General features: G+C 45.4%; 1 protein-coding gene across 1 annotated transcript in view; it reads right to left on the reverse strand.

Moving 5' to 3' along the window:
- The window catches only part of LOC140411046 (monocarboxylate transporter 10-like), a 275,234-nt gene that overhangs the window by 39,553 nt on the left and 216,563 nt on the right, over positions 1-19,118 (reverse strand). Inside the window, exon 4 of the mRNA XM_072500033.1 lies at positions 17,761-17,901. Within this exon, the coding sequence (XP_072356134.1) occupies positions 17,761-17,901 (141 nt within the window). The remainder of the gene's footprint in view (positions 1-17,760; positions 17,902-19,118) is intronic.

The following is a 19,118-nucleotide window of genomic DNA, read 5'->3' on the forward strand; positions in this document are numbered from 1 at the left end:
CTCACCCATACACACAAAGCAATTACCCCTTACCCAAACACACAAAGCAATTACCCCCTTACCCAAACAGAAAACAATTACCCCCTTACCCAAACACACAAAGCAATTACCCCTTACCCAAACACACAAAGCAATTACCCCCTTACCCAAACACACAATGCAATTACCCCCTTACCCAATCACACAAAGCAATTACCCCCTTACCCAGACACACAAAGCAATTACCCCCTTACCCAAACACACAAAGACAATACCCCCTTACCCAGACACACAAAGCAATTACCCCCTTACCCAAACACAAAGCAATTACCCCCTTACCCAGACACACAAAGCAATCACCCCTTACCCAAACACACAAAGCAATTACCCCCTTACCCATACACAAAACAATTACCCCCTTACCCAGATGCACAAAGCTATCACCCCTTACCCAAACACACAAAGCAATTACCCCCTTACCCAAACACAAAGCAATTACCCCCTTACCCAGACACACAAAGCAATTACCCCCTTACCCAAACACACAAAGCAATTACCCCTTACCCAAACACACAAAGCAATTACCCCCTTACCCAAACACACAAAGCAAATACCCCGTTACCCAGACACACAAAGCAATTACCCCCTTACCCAAACACACAAAGCAATTACCCCCTTACCCAGACCCATAAAGCAATTACCCCGTTACCCAAACACACAAAGCAAATACCCCGTTACCCAGACACACAAAGCAATTACCCCCTTACCCAAACACACAAAGCAATTACCCCCTTACCCAGACACATAAAGCAATTACCCCGTTACCCAGACACACAAAGCTATCACCCCTTACCCAAACACACAAAGCAATTACCCCTTACCGATACACACAAAGCAATTACCCCTTACCCAAACACACAAAGAAATTACCCCCTTACGCAAACACACAAAGCAATTACCCCCTTACCCAGACACACAAAGCAATCACCCCTTACCCAGACACACAAAGCAATTACCCCCTTACCCAGACACACAAAGCAATTACCTCCTTACCCAAACACACAAAGCAAATACCCCCTTACCCAAACACACAAAGCAATTACCCCCTTACCCAGACACATAAAGCAATTACCCCGTTACCCAAACACACAAAGCAAATACCCCGTTACCCAGACACACAAAGCAATTACCCCCTTACCCAAACACACAAAGCAATTACCCCCTTACCCAGACACATAAAGCAATTACCCCGTTACCCAGACACACAAAGCTATCACCCCTTACCCAAACACACAAAGCAATTACCCCTTACCGATACACACAAAGCAATTACCCCTTACCCAAACACACAAAGAAATTACACCCTTACCCAAACACACAAAGCAATTACCCCCTTACCCAGACACACAAAGCAATCACCCCTTACCCAGACACACAAAGCAATTACCCCCTTACCCAGACACACAAAGCAATTACCTCCTTACCCAAACACACAAAGCAAATACCCCCTTACCCAGACACACAAAGCAATTACCCCTTACCCAAACACAAAGCAATTACCCCCTTACCCAGACACACAAAGCAATTACCCCCTTACCCAGACACACAAAGCAATTACCCCCTTACCCAAACACACAAAGCAATTACCCCTTTACCCAAACACACAAGCAATTACCCCCTTACCCAGACACACAAAGCAATCACCCCTTACCCAAACACACAAAGCAATTACCCCTTACCCATACACACAAAGCAATTACCCCTTACCCAAACACACAAAGCAATTACCCCCTTACCCAGACACACAAAGCAATCACCCCTTACCCAAACACAAGAAGCAATTACCCCCTTACCCATACACAAAACAATTACCCCCTTACCCAGTTACACAAAGCTATCACCCCTTACCCAAACACACAAAGCAATTACCCCCTTACCCATACACACAAAGCAATTACCCCTTACCCAAACACACAAAGCAATTACCCCCTTACCCAAACACAAAACAATTACCCCCTTACCCAAACACACAAAGCAATTACCCCCTTACCCAATCACACAAAGCAATTACCCCCTTACCCAGACACACAAAGCAATTACCCCCTTACCCAAACACACAAAGCAAATACCCCCTTACATAGACACACAAAGCAATTACCCCCTTACCCGAACACAAAGCAATTACCCCCTTACCCAGACACACAAAGCAATCACCCCTTACCCAAACACACAAAGCAATTACCCCCTTACCCATACACAAAACAATTACCCCCTTACCCAGATGCACAAAGCTATCACCCCTTACCCAAACACACAAAGCAATTACCCCCTTACCCAAACACAAAGCAATTACCCCCTTACCCAGACACACAAAGCAATTACCCCCTTACCCAAACACACAAAGCAATTACCCCTTACGCAAACACACAAAGCAATTACCCCTTACCCATACACACAAAGCAATTACCCCCTTACCCATACACAAAACAATTACCCCCTTACCCAGATACACAAAGCTATCACCCCTTACCCAAACACACAAAGCAATTACCCCCTTACCCATACACACAAAGCAATTACCCCTTTCCCAAACACACAAAGCAATTACCCCTTACCCAAACACAAAACAATTACCCCCTTATCCAAACACACAAAGCTATCACCCCTTACCCAATCACACAAAGCAATTACCCCCTTACCCAGACACACAAAGCAATTACCCCCTTACCCAAACACAAAGCAAATACCCCCTTACCCAGACACACAAAGCAATTACCCCTTGCCCAAACACAAAGCAATTACCCCCTTACCCAGACACACAAAGCAATTACCCCCTTACCCAGACACACAAAGCAATTACCCCCTTACCCAAACACACAAAGCAATTACCCCTTTACCCAAACACACAAAGCAATTACCCCCTTACCCAGACATACAAAGCAATCACCCCTTACCCAAACGCACAAAGCAATTACCCCTTACCCATACACACAAAGCAATTACCCCTTACCCAAACACACAAAGCAATTACCCCCTTACCCAGACACACAAAGCAATCACCCCTTACCCAAACACACGAAGCAATTACCCCCTTACCCATACACAAAACAATTACCCCCTTACCCAGATACACAAAGCTATCACCCCTTACCCAAACACACAAAGCAATTACCCCCTTACCCAAACACAAAACAATTATCCCCTTACCGAAACACACAAAGCAATTACCCCTTACCCAAACACACAAAGCAATTACCCCCTTACCCAAACACACAAAGCAATTACCCCCTGACCCAATCACACAAAGCAATTACCCCCTTACCCAGACACACATAGCAATTACCCCCTTACACAGACACACAAAGCAATTACCCCTTACCCAGACACACAAAGAAATTACCCCTTTACCCAAACACACTAAGCAATTACCCTTTATCCATACACACAAAGAAATTACCCCCTTACCCAGACACACAAAGCAATTACCCACTTACCCAACCACACAAAGCAATTACCCCTTACCCAGACACACAAAGCAATTACCCCCTTACCCAGACACACAAAGAAATTACCCCTTTACCCATAAACACAAGCAATTACCCTTTACCCAAACACACAAAGCAATTACCCCCTTGCCCAAACACACAAAGCAATTACCCCCTTACCCAAACACACAAAGCAATTATCCCCTTGCCCAAACACACAAAGCAATTACCCCTTACCCAGACACACAAAGCAATTACCCCCTTACCCAAACACACAAAGCAATTACCCCTTACCCAAACACACAAAGCAATTACCCCTTACCCAAACACACAAAGCAATTACCCCCTTACCCAAACACAAAGCAAATACCCCCTTACCCAGACACACAAAGCAATCACCCCTTACCCAAACACACAAAGCAAATACCCCTTACCCAAACACACAAAGCAATTACCCCTTACCCAGACTCACAAAGCAATTACCCCCTTACCCAAACACAAAGCAATTACCCCCTTACCCAGACACACAAAGCAATCACCCCTTACCCAAACACACAAAGCAATTACCCCCTTACCCATACACACAAAGCAACTACCCTTTACCCAAACAAAGCAATTACCCTTTACCCAAACACACAAAGCAATTACCCCCTTACCCAGACACACAAAGCAATTAACCTTTACCCAAACACACAAAGCAATTACCCCTTACCCAAACACACAAAGCAATTACCCCCTTACCCAGACACACAAACCAATTACCCTTTACCCAAACACACATAGCAATTACCCCCTTACCCAAACACACAAAGCAATCACCCCTTACCCAGGCACACAAAGCAATTACCCCCTTACCCAGACACACAAAGCAATCACCCCTTTACCCAAACACACAAAGCAATTACCCCGTTACCCAGACACACAAAGCAATTACCCCGTTACCCAGACACACAAAGCAATCACCCCTTTACCCAAACACACAAAGCAATCACCCCTTACCCAGACACACAAAGCAATTACCCCCTTACCCAGACACACAATGCAATCACCCCCTTACCCATACACACAAAGCAATTACCCCCTTACCCATACACAAAGCAAATGACCCCTTACCCAAACACACAAAGCAATCACCCCCTTTCCCAAACACAAAGCAATTACCCCCTTACCCAGACACACAAAGCAATCACCCCTCACCCAAACACACAAAGCAATTACCCCCTTACCCAGACACACAAACCAATTACCCCTTACCCAGACACACAAAGCAATCACCCCTTACCCAAACACACAAAGCAATTACCCCCTTACCCAGACACACAAAGCAATTACCCCTTACCCAAACACACAAAGCAATTAGCCCCTTACCCAAACACAAAGCAATTACCCCCTTACCCAAACACACAAAGCAATTACCCCCTTACCCAGACACACAAAGCAATCATCCCTTACCCAAACACACAAAGCAAATACCCCTTACCCAAACACACAAAGCAAATTACCCCTTACCCAGACACACAAAGCAATTACTCCCTTACCCAGACACACAAAGCAATTACCCCCTTACCCAAACACAAAGCAATTACCCCCTTACCCAGACACACAAAGCAATCACCCCTTACCCATACACACAAAGCAAATGACCCCTTACCCAAACACACAAAGCAATCACCCCCTTACCCAAACACAAAACAATTACCCCTTACCCAAACACAAAGCAATTACCCCCTTACCCAGACACACAAAGCAATCACCCCCTTACCCAAACACACAAAGCAATTACCCCCTTACCCAAACACACAAAGCAATTACCCCCTTACCCAGACACACAAAGCAAATTACCCCTTACCCAGACACACAAAGCAATTACCCCTTACCCAGGCACACAAAGCAATTACCCCCTTACCCAAACACAAAGCAATTACCCCCTTACCCAGACACACAAAGCAATTACCCCCTTACCCAGACACACAAAGCAATCACCCCTTACCCAAACACACAAAGCAATTACCCCCTTACCCAAACACACAAAGCAAATGACCCCTTACCCAAACACACAAAGCAATCACCCCCTTACCCAAACACAAAACAATTACCCCTTACCCAAACACACAAAGCAATCACCCCCTTACCCAAACACACAAAGCAATTACCCCCTTACCCAGACACACAAAGCAATCATCCCCTACCCAAACACACAAAGCAATTACCCCCTTACCCCAACACACAAAGCAATCACCCCTTACCCAAACACACAAAGCAATTACCCCCTTACCCATACACACAAAGCAATTACCCCCTTACCCATACACACAAAGCAATTACCCCCTTACCCAGACACACAAAGCAATTACCCCTTACCCAAACACAAAGCAATTACCCCCTTACCCAGACACACAAAGCAATTACCCCCTTACCCAGACACACAAAGCAATTACCCCTTACCCAAACACACAAAGCAATTACCCCCTCACCCAAACACACAAAGCAATTACCCCCTCACCCATACACACAAAGCAAACACCCCTTACCCAAACACACAAAGCAATTACCCCTTACCCATACACACAAAGCAATTACCCCTTACCCATACACACAAAGCCATTACCCCCTTACCCAAACACACAAAGCAATTACCCCCTTACCCAGACACACAAAGCAATCACCCCTTACCCAGACACACAAAGCAATTACCCCCTTACCCAGACACACAAAGCAATTACCCCCTTACCCAAACACAAAGCAATTACCCCCTTACCCAGACACACAAAGCAATCACCCCTTACCCAAACACACAAAGCAATTACCCCCTTACCCATACACAAAACAATTACCCCCTTACCCAGATGCACAAAGCTATCACCCCTTACCCAAACACACAAAGCAATTACCCCCTTACCCAAACACAAAGCAATCACCCCTTACCCATACACACAAAGCAATTACCCCTTACCCATACACACAAAGCTATCACCCCTTACCTAAACACACAAAGCAATTACCCCCTTACCCATACACAAAACAATTACCCCCTTACCCAGATACACAAAGCTATCACCCCTTACCCAAACACACAAAGCAATTACCCCCTTACCCATACACACAAAGCAATTACCCCTGACCCAAACACACAAAGCAATTACCCCTTACCCAAACACAAAACAATCACCCCCTTACCCAAACACACAAAGCTATCACCCCTTACCCAATCACACAAAGCAATTACCCCCTTACCCAGACACACAAAGCAATTACCCCCTTACCCAAACACACAAAGCAAATACCCCCTTACCCAGACACACAAAGCAATTACCTCTTGCCCAAACACAAAGCAATTACCCCCTTACCAAGACACACAAAGCAATTACCCCCTTACCCAAACACACAAAGCAATTACCCCTTTACCCAAACACACAAAGCAATTACCCCCTTACCCAGACACACAAAGCAATCACCTCTTACCCAAACACACAAAGCAATTACCCCTTACCCATACACACAAAGCAATTACCCCTTACCCAAACACACAAAGCAATTACCCCCTTACCCAGACACACAAAGCAATCACCCCTTACCCAAACACACGAAGCAATTACCCCCTTACGCATACACAAAACAATTACCCCCTTACCCAGATACACAAAGCTATCACCCCTTACCCAAACACACAAAGCAATTACCCCCTCACCCATACACACAAAGCAATTACCCCTTACCCAAACACACAAAGCAATTACCCCCTTACCCAAACACAAAACAATTACCCCCTTACCCAAACACACAAAGCAATTACCCCTTACCCAAACACACAAAGCAATTACCCCCTTACCCAAACACACAAAGCAATTACCCCCTTACCCAATCACACAAAGCAATTACCCCCTTACCCAGACACACAAAGCAATTACCCCCTTACCCAAACACACAAAGCAAATACCCCCTTACCCAGACACACAAAGCAATTACCCCCTTACCCAAACACAAAGCAATTACCCCCTTACCCAGACACAAAAAGCAATCACCCCTTACCCAAACACACAAAGCAATTACCCCCTTTCCCATACACAAAACAATTACCCCCTTACCCAGATGCACAAAGCTATCACCCCTTACCCAAACACACAAAGCAATTACCCCCTTACCCAAACACAAAGCAATTACCCTCTTACCCAGACACACAAAGCAATTACCCCCTTACCCAAACACACAAAGCAATTACCCCTTACCCAAACACACAAAGCAATTACCCCCTTACCCAAACACACAAAGCAAATACCCCCTTACCCAGACACACAAAGCAATTACCCCTTGCCCAAACACAAAGCAATTACCCCCTTACCCAGACACACAAAGCAATTACCCCCTTACCCAGACACACACAGCAATTACCCCTTACCCAAACACACAAAGCAATTACCCCTTGACCCAAACACACAAAGCAATTACCCCCTTACCCAGACACACAAAGCAATCACCCCTTACCCAAACACACAAAGCAATTACCCCTTACCCATACACACAAAGCAATTACCCCTTACCCAAACACACAAAGCAATTACCCCCTTACCCAGACACACAAAGCAATCACCCCTTACCCAAACACACGAAGCAATTACCCCCTTACCCATACACAAAACAATTACCCCCTTACCCAGTTACACAAAGCTATCACCCCTTACCCAAACACACAAAGCAATTACCCCCTTACCCATACACACAAAGCAATTACCCCTTACCCAAACACACAAAGCAATTACCCCCTTACCCAAACACAAAACAATTACCCCCTTACCCAAACACACAAAGCAATTACCCCTTACCCAAACAAACAAAGCAATTACCCCCTTACCCAAACACACAAAGCAATTACCCCCTTACCCAATCACACAAAGCAATTACCCCCTTACCCAGACACACAAAGCAATTACCCCCTTACCCAAACACACAAAGCAAATACCCCCTTACCCAGACACACAAAGCAATTACCCCCTTACCCAAACACAAAGCAATTACCCCCTTACCCAGACACACAAAGCAATCACCCCTTACCCAAACACACAAAGCAATTACCCCCTTACCCATACACAAAACAATTACCCCCTTACCCAGATGCACAAAGCTATCACCCCTTACCCAAACACACAAAGCAATTACCCCCTTACCCAAACACAAAGCAATTACCCCCTTACCCAGACACACAAAGCAATTACCCCCTTACCCAAACACACAAAGCAATTACCCCTTACCCAAACACACAAAGCAATTACCCCCTTACCCAGACACACAAAGCAATCACCCCTTACCCATACACACAAAGCAATTACCCCTTACCCATACACAAAACAATTACCCCCTTACCCAGACACACAAAGCAATCACCCCTTACCCAGGCACACAAAGCAATTACCCCCTTACCCAGACACACAAAGCAATTACCCCCTTACCCAAACACAAAGCAATTACCCCCTTACCCAGACACACAAAGCAATCACCCCTTACCCAAACACACAAAGCAATTACCCCCTTACCCATACACAAAACAATTACCCCCTTACCCAGATACACAAAGCAATCACTCCTTACCCAAACACACAAAGCAATTACCCCCTTACCCATACACACAAAGCAATTACCCCTTACCCAAACACACAAAGCAATTACCCCTTACCCAAACAGAAAACAATTACCCCCTTACCCAAACACACAAAGCTATCACCCCTTACCCAATCACACAAAGCAATTACCCCCTTACCCAGACACACAAAGCAATTACCCCCTTACCCAAACACACAAAGCAAATACCCCCTTACCCAGACACACAAAGCAATTACCCCTTGCCCAAACACAAAGCAATTACCCCCTTACCCAGACACACAAAGCAATTACCCCTTTACCCAAACACACAAAGCAATTACCCCCTTACCCAGACACACAAAGCAATCACCCCTTACCCAAACGCACAAAGCAATTACCCCTTACCCATACACACAAAGCAATTACCCCTTACCCAAACACGCAAAGCAATTACCCCCTTACCCAGACACACAAAGCAATCACCGCTTACCCAAACACACGAAGCAATTACCCCCTCACCCATACACAAAACAATTACCCCCTTACCCAGATACACAAAGCTATCACCCCTTACCCAAACACACAAAGCAATTACCCCCTTACCCAAACACAAAACAATTACCCCCTTACCCAAACACACAAAGCAATTACCCCTTACCCAAACACACAAAGCAATTACCCCCTTACCCAAACACACAAAGCAATTACCCCCTTACCCAATCACACAAAGCAATTACCCCCTTACCCAGACACACAAAGCAATTACCCCCTTACCCAAACACACAAAGCAAATACCCCCTTCCCCAGACACACAAAGCAATTACCCCTTGCCCAAACACAAAGCAATTACCCCCTTACCCAGACACACAAAGCAATTACCCCTTTACCCAGACACACAAAGCAATTACCCCTTACCCATACACACAAAGCAATTACCCCTTACCCAAACACACACAGCAATTACCCCCTTACCCAGACACACAAAGCAATTACCCCCTTACCCATACACACAAAGCAATTACCCCCTTACCCATACACACAAAGCAATTACCCCCTTACCCATACACACAAAGCAATTACCCCTTACCCAAACACACAAAGCAATTACCCCCTTACCCAAACACACAAAGCAATTACCCCCTTACCCATACACACAAAGCAATTACCCCTTACCCAAACACACAAAGCAATTACCTCCTTACCCAAACACACAAAGCAGTTACCCCCTTACCCATACACACAAAGCAATTACCCCCTTACCCAAACACACAAAGCAATTACCCCTTACCCATACACACAAAGTAATTACCCCTTACCCAGACACACAAAGCAATTACCCCCTTACCCATACACACAAAGCAATTACCCCTTACCCAAACACACAAAGCAATTACCTCCTTACCCAAACACACAAAGCAATTACCCCTTACCCATACACACAAAGCAAGTACCCCCTTACCCAGACACTCAAAGCAATTACCCCCTTACCCAAACACACAAAGCAATTACCCCCTTACCCATACACACAAAGCAATTACCCTTTACCCAAACACACAAAGCAATTACCCCTTACCCAAACACACAAAGCAATTACCCCTTACCCAGGCACACAAAGCAATCACCCCTTACCCAAACACACAAAGCAATTACCCCTTACCCAAACACACAAAGCAATTACCCCCTTACCCAAACACACAAAGCAATTACCCCCTTACCCAAACACACAAAGCAATCACCCCTTACCCAAACACACAAAGCAATTACCCCTTACCCAAACACACAAAGCAATTACCCCCTTACCCAAACACAAAGCAATTACCCCCTTACCCAAACACACAAAGCAATTGCCCCTTGCCCAAACACACAAAGCAATTACCCCTTACCCAAACACACAAAGCAATTACCCCCTTACCCAAACACAAAGCAATTACCGCCTTACCCAAACACACAAAGCAATTACCCCTTACCCAAACACACAAAGCAATTACCCCCTTACCCAAACACACAAAGCAATTACCCCCTTACCCAAACACACAAAGCAATCACCCCTTACCCAAACACACAAAGCAATTACCCCTTACCCAAACACACAAAGCAATTACCCCCTTACCCAAACACACAAAGCAAATACCCCCTTACCCAGACACACAAAGCAATTACCCCTTACCCAAACACAAAGCAATTACCCCCTTACCCAGACACACAAAGCAATTACCCCCTTACCCAGACACACAAAGCAATTACCCCCTTACCCAAACACACAAAGCAATTACCCCCTCACCCAAACACACAAAGCAATTACCCCCTCACCCATACACACAAAGCAAACACCCCTTACCCAAACACACAAAGCAATTACCCCTTACCCATACACACAAAGCAATTACCCCTTACCCATACACACAAAGCCATTACCCCCTTACCCAAACACACAAAGCAATTACCCCCTTACCCAGACACACAAAGCAATCACCCCTTACCCAGACACACAAAGCAATTACCCCCTAACCCAGACACACAAGGCAATTACCCCTTTACCCAAACACAAAGCAATTACCCCCTTACCCAGACACACAAAGCAATCACCCCTTACCCAAACACACAAAGCAATTACCCCCTTACCCATACACAAAACAATTACCCCCTTACCCAGATGCACAAAGCTATCACCCCTTACCCAAACACACAAAGCAATTACCCCCTTACCCAAACACAAAGCAATCACCCCTTACCCATACACACAAAGCAATTACCCCTTACCCATACACACAAAGCTATCACCCCTTACCCAAACACACAAAGCAATTACCCCCTTACCCATACACAAAACAATTACCCCCTTACCCAGATACACAAAGCTATCACCCCTTACCCAAACACACAAAGCAATTACCCCCTTACCCATACACACAAAGCAATTACCCCTTACCCAAACACACAAAGCAATTACCCCCTTACCCAAACACAAAACAATCACCCCCTTACCCAAACACACAAAGCTATCACCCCTTACCCAATCACACAAAGCAATTACCCCCTTACCCAGACACACAAAGCAATTACCCCCTTACCCAAACACACAAAGCAAATACCCCCTTACCCAGACACACAAAGCAATTACCCCTTGCCCAAACACAAAGCAATTACCCCCTTACCAAGACACACAAAGCAATTACCCCCTTACCCAAACACACAAAGCAATTACCCCTTTACCCAAACACACAAAGCAATTACCCCCTTACCCAGACACACAAAGCAATCACCCCTTACCCAAACACACAAAGCAATTACCCCTTACCCATACACACAAAGCAATTACCCCTTACCCAAACACACAAAGCAATTACCCCCCTTACCCAGACACACAAAGCAATCACCCCTTACCCAAACACACAAAGCAATTACCCCTTACCCAAACACACAAAGCAATTACCCCCTTCCCCAAACACACAAAGCAATTACCCCCTTACCCAATCACACAAAGCAATTACCCCCTTACCCAGACACACAAAGCAATTACCCCCTTACCCAAACACACAAAGCAAATACCCCCTTACCCAGACACACAAAGCAATTACCCCCTTACCCAAACACAAAGCAATTACCCCCTTACCCAGACACACAAAGCAATCACCCCTTACCCAAACACACAAAGCAATTACACCCTTACCCATACACAAAACAATTACCCCCTTACCCAGATGCACAAAGCTATCACCCCTTACCCAAACACACAAAGCAATTACCCCCTTACCCAAACACAAAGCAATTACCCTCTTACCCAGACACACAAAGCAATTACCCCCTTCCCCAAACACACAAAGCAATTACCCCTTACCCAAACACACAAAGCAATTACCCCCTTACCCAAACACACAAAGCAAATACCCCCTTACCCAGACACACAAAGCAATTACCCCTTGCCCAAACACAAAGCAATTACCCCCTTACCCAGACACACAAAGCAATTACCCCCTTACCCAGACACACAAAGCAATTACCCCTTACCCAAACACACAAAGCAATTACCCCTTGACCCAAACACACAAAGCAATTACCCCCTTACCCAGACACACAAAGCAATCACCCCTTACCCAAACACACAAAGCAATTACCCCTTACCCATACACACAAAGCAATTACCCCTTACCCAAACACACAAAGCAATTACCCCCTTACCCAGACACACAAAGCAATCACCCCTTACCCAAACACACGAAGCAATTACCCCCTTACCCATACACAAACCAATTACCCCCTTACCCAGTTACACAAAGCTATCACCCCTTACCCAAACACACAAAGCAATTACCCCCTTACCCATACACACAAAGCAATTACCCCTTACCCAAACACACAAAGCAATTACCCCCTTACCCAAACACAAAACAATTACCCCCTTACCCAAACACACAAAGCAATTACCCCTTACCCAAACAAACAAAGCAATTACCCCCTTACCCAAACACACAAAGCAATTACCCCCTTACCCAATCACACAAAGCAATTACCCCCTTACCCAGACACACAAAGCAATTACCCCCTTACCCAAACACACAAAGCAAATACCCCCTTACGCAGACACACAAAGCAATTACCCCCTTACCCAAACACAAAGCAATTACCCACATACCCAGACACACAAAGCAATCAACCCTTACCCAAACACACAAAGCAATTACCCCCTTACCCATACACAAAACAATTAGCCCCTTACCCAGATGCACAAAGCTATCACCCCTTACCCAAACACACAAAGCAATTACCCCCTTACCCAAACACAAAGCAATTACCCCCTTACCCAGACACACAAAGCAATTACCCCCTTACCCAAACACACAAAGCAATTACCCCTTACCCAAACACACAAAGCAATTACCCCCTTACCCAGACACACAAAGCAATCACCCCTTACCCATACACACAAAGCAATTACCCCTTACCCATCCACACAAAGCAATTACCCCCTTACCCAGACACAAAGCAATCACCCCTTACCCAGGCACACAAAGCAATTACCCCCTTACCCAGACACACAAAGCAATTACCCCCTTACCCAAACACAAAGCAATTACCCCCTTACCCAGACACACAAAGCAATCACCCCTTACCCAAACACACAAAGCAATTACCCCCTTACCCATACACAAAACAATTACCCCCTTACCCAGATACACAAAGCAATCACCCCTTACCCAAACACACAAAGCAATTACCCCCTTACCCATACACACAAAGCAATTACCCCTTACCCAAACACACAAAGCAATTACCCCTTACCCAAACACAAAACAATTACCCCCTTACCCAAACACACAAAGCTATCACCCCTTACCCAATCACACAAAGCAATTACCCCCTTACCCAGACACACAAAGCAATTACCCCCTTACCCAAACACACAAAGCAAATACCCCCTTACCCAGACACACAAAGCAATTACCCCTTGCCCAAACACAAAGCAATTACCCCCTTACCCAGACACACAAAGCAATTACCCCTTTACCCAAACACACAAAGCAATTACCCCCTTACCCAGACACACAAAGCAATCACCCCTTACCCAAACGCACAAAGCAATTACCCCTTACCCATACACACAAAGCAATTACCCCTTACCCAAACACACAAAGCAATTACCCCCTTACCCAGACACACAAAGCAATCACCGCTTACCCAAACACACAAAGCAATTACCCCCTCACCCATACACAAAACAATTACCCCCTTACCCAGATACACAAAGCTATCACCCCTTACCCAAACACACAAAGCAATTACCCCCTTACCCAAACACAAAACAATTACCCCCTTACCCAAACTCACAAAGCAATTACCCCTTACCCAAACACACAAAGCAATTACCCCCTTACCCAAACACACAAAGCAATTACCCCCTTACCCAATCACACAAAGCAATTACCCCCTTACCCAGACACACAAAGCAATTACCCCCTTACCCAAACACACAAAGCAATTACCCCTTGCCCAAACACAAAGCAATTACCCCCTTACCCAGACACACAAAGCAATTACCCCCTTACCCAGACACACAAAGCAATTACCCCTTACCCATACACACAAAGCAATTACCCCTTACCCAAACACACACAGCAATTACCCCTTACCCAAACACACACAGCAATTACCCCCTTACCCAGACACACAAAGCAATTACCCCCTTACCCATACACACAAAGCAATTACCCCCTTACCCATACACACAAAGCAATTACCCCCTTACCCATACACACAAAGCAATTACCCCTTACCCAAACACACAAAGCAATTACCCCCTTACCCAAACACACAAAGCAATTACCCCCTTACCCATACACACAAAGCAATTACCCCTTACCCAAACACACAAAGCAATTACCTCCTTACACAAACACACAAAGCAATTACCCCTTACCCATACACACAAAGCAATTACCCCCTTACCCATACACACAAAGCAATTACCCCCTTACCCATACACACAAAGCAATTACCCCTTACCCAAACACACAAAGCAATTACCCCTTACCCAAACACACAAAGCAATTACCCCCTTACCCATACACACAAAGCAATTACCCCTTACCCAAACACACAAAGCAATTACCTCCTTACCCAAACACACAAAGCAATTACCCCTTACCCATACACACAAAGCAATTACCCCCTTACCCAGACACTCAAAGCAATTACCCCCTTACCCAAACACACAAAGCAATTACCCCCTTACCCATACACACAAAGCAATTACCCCCTTACCCAAACACACAAAGCAATTACCCCTTACCCATACACACAAAGTAATTACCCCTTACCCAGACACACAAAGCAATTACCCCCTTACCCAAACACACAAAGCAATTACCCCCTTACCCATACACACAAAGCAATTACCCCTTACCCAAACACACAAAGCAATTACCTTCTTACCCAAACACACAAAGCAATTACCCCTTACCCATACACACAAAGCAATTACCCCCTTACCCAGACACTCAAAGCAATTACCCCCTTACCCAAACACACAAAGCAATTACCCCCTTACCCATACACACAAAGCAATTACCCCTTACCCAAACACACAAAGCAATTATCCCTTACCCAAACACACAAAGCAATTACCCCTTACCCAGGCACACAAAGCAATCACCCCTTACCCAAACACACAAAGCAATTACCCCTTACCCAAACACACAAAGCAATTACCCCCTTACCCAAACACAGAACGCAATTACCCCCTTACCCAAACACACAAAGCAATCACCCCTTACCCAAACACACAAAGCAATTACCCCTTACCCAAACACACAAAGCAATTACCCCCTTACCCAAACACAAAGCAATTACCCCCTTACCCAAACACACAAAGCAATTGCCCCTTACCCAAACACACAAAGCAATTGCCCCTTACCCAAACACACAAAGCAATTACCCCCTTACCCAGACACTCAAAGCAATTACCCCCTTACCCAAACACAAAGCAATTACCCCCTTACCCAAACACACAAAGCAATTGCCCCCTTACCCAAACACACAAAGCAATCACCCCTTACCCAGACACACAAAGCAATTACCCCTTACCCAGACACACAAACCAATTACCCCCTTACCCAAACACACAAAGCAATTACCCCCTTACCCAAACACACAAAGCAATCACCCCTTACCCAAACACACAAAGCAATTACCCCTTACCCAAACACACAAAGCAATTACCCCCTTACCCAAACACAAAGCAATTACCCCCTTACCCAAACACAAAGCAATTACCCCCTTACCCAAACACACAAAGCAATTACCCCTTACCCAAACACACAAAGCAATTACCCCCTTACCCAAACACAAAGCAATTACCCCCTTACCCAAACACACAAAGCAATTACCCCTTACCCAAACACACAAAGCAATTACCCCCTTACCCAAACACACAAAGCAATTACCCCCTTACCCAAACACACAAAGCAATCACCCCTTACCCAAACACACAAAGCAATTACCCCTTACCCAAACACACAAAGCAATTACCCCCTTACCCAAACACAAAGCAATTACCCCCTTACCCAAACACACAAAGCAATTGCCCCTTACCCAAACACACAAAGCAATTACCCCCTTACCCATACACACAAAGCAATTACCCCCTTACCCAGACAATTACCCCACTCCACTTAACCAGTGAAATGAGTCACGGGTTGCCCATCAAATAAATGACAATCGGTACCAAATGTAGGCCAACAGCACAAGATCACCTCAAGATGTGCGTGTGCATTACCATCATCCCTCTAACCACAGAACCTCTGTCCCAAATCCTATTGATTCAAGTAACTAATTCTATTCATTGGAGGTGCTGAGCTTCAGGCAGGAGCCAGTCACTAGTCAAACATAGCAAGCCATCATATCCTGTACAAATGAGCATGTGCTTTAATACCCAGCTCAATCAGTTTCGATCCTCAGACTCTGTGCTTCCTCACTGCCCATTAAGAGAGTTCTGCACGCGACAGAGCTTCCATCGCATAGTCCAGCATCGTACAATTAATTTGCTGATCAGCAACAACCTACTTCAAATCCTTGTGCAGGCTCTGGGAAACAGGATTGCTCTCAATGAAACAGACTCCGTCACTGCCATCCTCCCAACCTCTCAGGTTACTCAGTGACAGAGCCGGTACAGACCATACCTCTTTCCCCGTAGCCACCTGCCCCTTGTAACAGCGATCTGCCTTACCTGAAGGAAAATCTTGTATGTACCAGGTAAATAGTCAGCAACCCTGCCAAAAACCAATCGGCCAACTCCTGATGAGATCCCAATGCACATCAGAAGAACCTCTTCATTTTGCAATTCAAAAGTTTCTTTAACATACTTCATCTGTTAAGAGAGAAAGAAACAAAAATTAGATGATGTTATTCTGGCCTTTAAGACATAGCGGTTACACTCTGCTTGCATTTTTGGAAAATGCTGAAGTTAACCTGTTTATTATAATTGGGTTAGTACCTCTGTTTAAACAGCAGAGGCATTTGACACCAAGACATTTAAGCTTGTACAAAACTATACAGCAGTAATATTAAAGAACAATTGTTGGACTAATCAGAAAGAACTTGCATTTTATAGCACTTTTGATGACCAGACAGCCAAAGAATTACTTTTGAAGTGCATTCCCTGGATTGTAGGTAAATGTGACAGTCAATTCTCCCACAGCAAGGTCTCAAAAGCAGGAATCAGCCAGTTAAGCTGTTTGACCAAATAACCAGTTAACCAATAGTGCTGGTTGAGTGACAAACATTAGCCTGGACCATCGGGACCTTTTACATCGACCCAAACTCCGCTTAATATCTCACCTGAAAACGAAACCTGAACATTGTGCTGGAGTGGCAGCTGAGGATTGACGGAGGATTTTGAAACCCAGCTGTGTGGGCAGAGGCTGAGGTGGACACAGAAACAGTCCAGGCCTCCTAATTTGAATAGGCCCCATCAATCACCAGATCAAACTCTGTGGCAGGCAGCAGCAGCTCACCAGTGGGCAGAAGCAAAATCATGGACGGCAGGTTTCTCTTGGAGCAGGAACCATTCCTGGAACACTCTGGTAAGGGGAGAGGCCAATTATTTTCTCGTTGGACCCAGAGTGAAAGAAAATAAATCCGCTCAATATTCTGAGATTCTTCTGGCTCCTCTTATCACCAGATTGGCGAGTGGAGGGACAGGTCTGGTGTTTAAAATGTCTGTCGGGTCTCAACTACATCATCAGAGCCCTACCTGCATGTTCAAAGTAGAACCTGGTGCCTCTCGCAGCTGTGTCGCCCGCTCCCTCAGAACTGGATTTCAGGCGTGCAATTCATGGAAATGGTATGGCGTCCATGTGGGTTAAGTGCCACTAGATATATTTTAAATAAAATAAGAGAAGCAAAGAGTACCGGCAGCATGGTAGCACAGTGGTTAGCACAATTGCTTCACAGCTCCAGGGTCCCAGGTTCGATTCCCAGCTTGGGTCACTGTCTGTGCGGAGTCTGCACATCCTCCCCGTGTGTGCGTGGGTTTCCTCCGGGTGCTCCGGTTTCCTCCCACAGTCCAAAGACGTGCAGGTTAGG

This window comes from Scyliorhinus torazame, chromosome 4 (genome assembly GCF_047496885.1).
Source record: "Scyliorhinus torazame isolate Kashiwa2021f chromosome 4, sScyTor2.1, whole genome shotgun sequence".
NCBI lineage: Eukaryota > Metazoa > Chordata > Chondrichthyes > Carcharhiniformes > Scyliorhinidae > Scyliorhinus > Scyliorhinus torazame.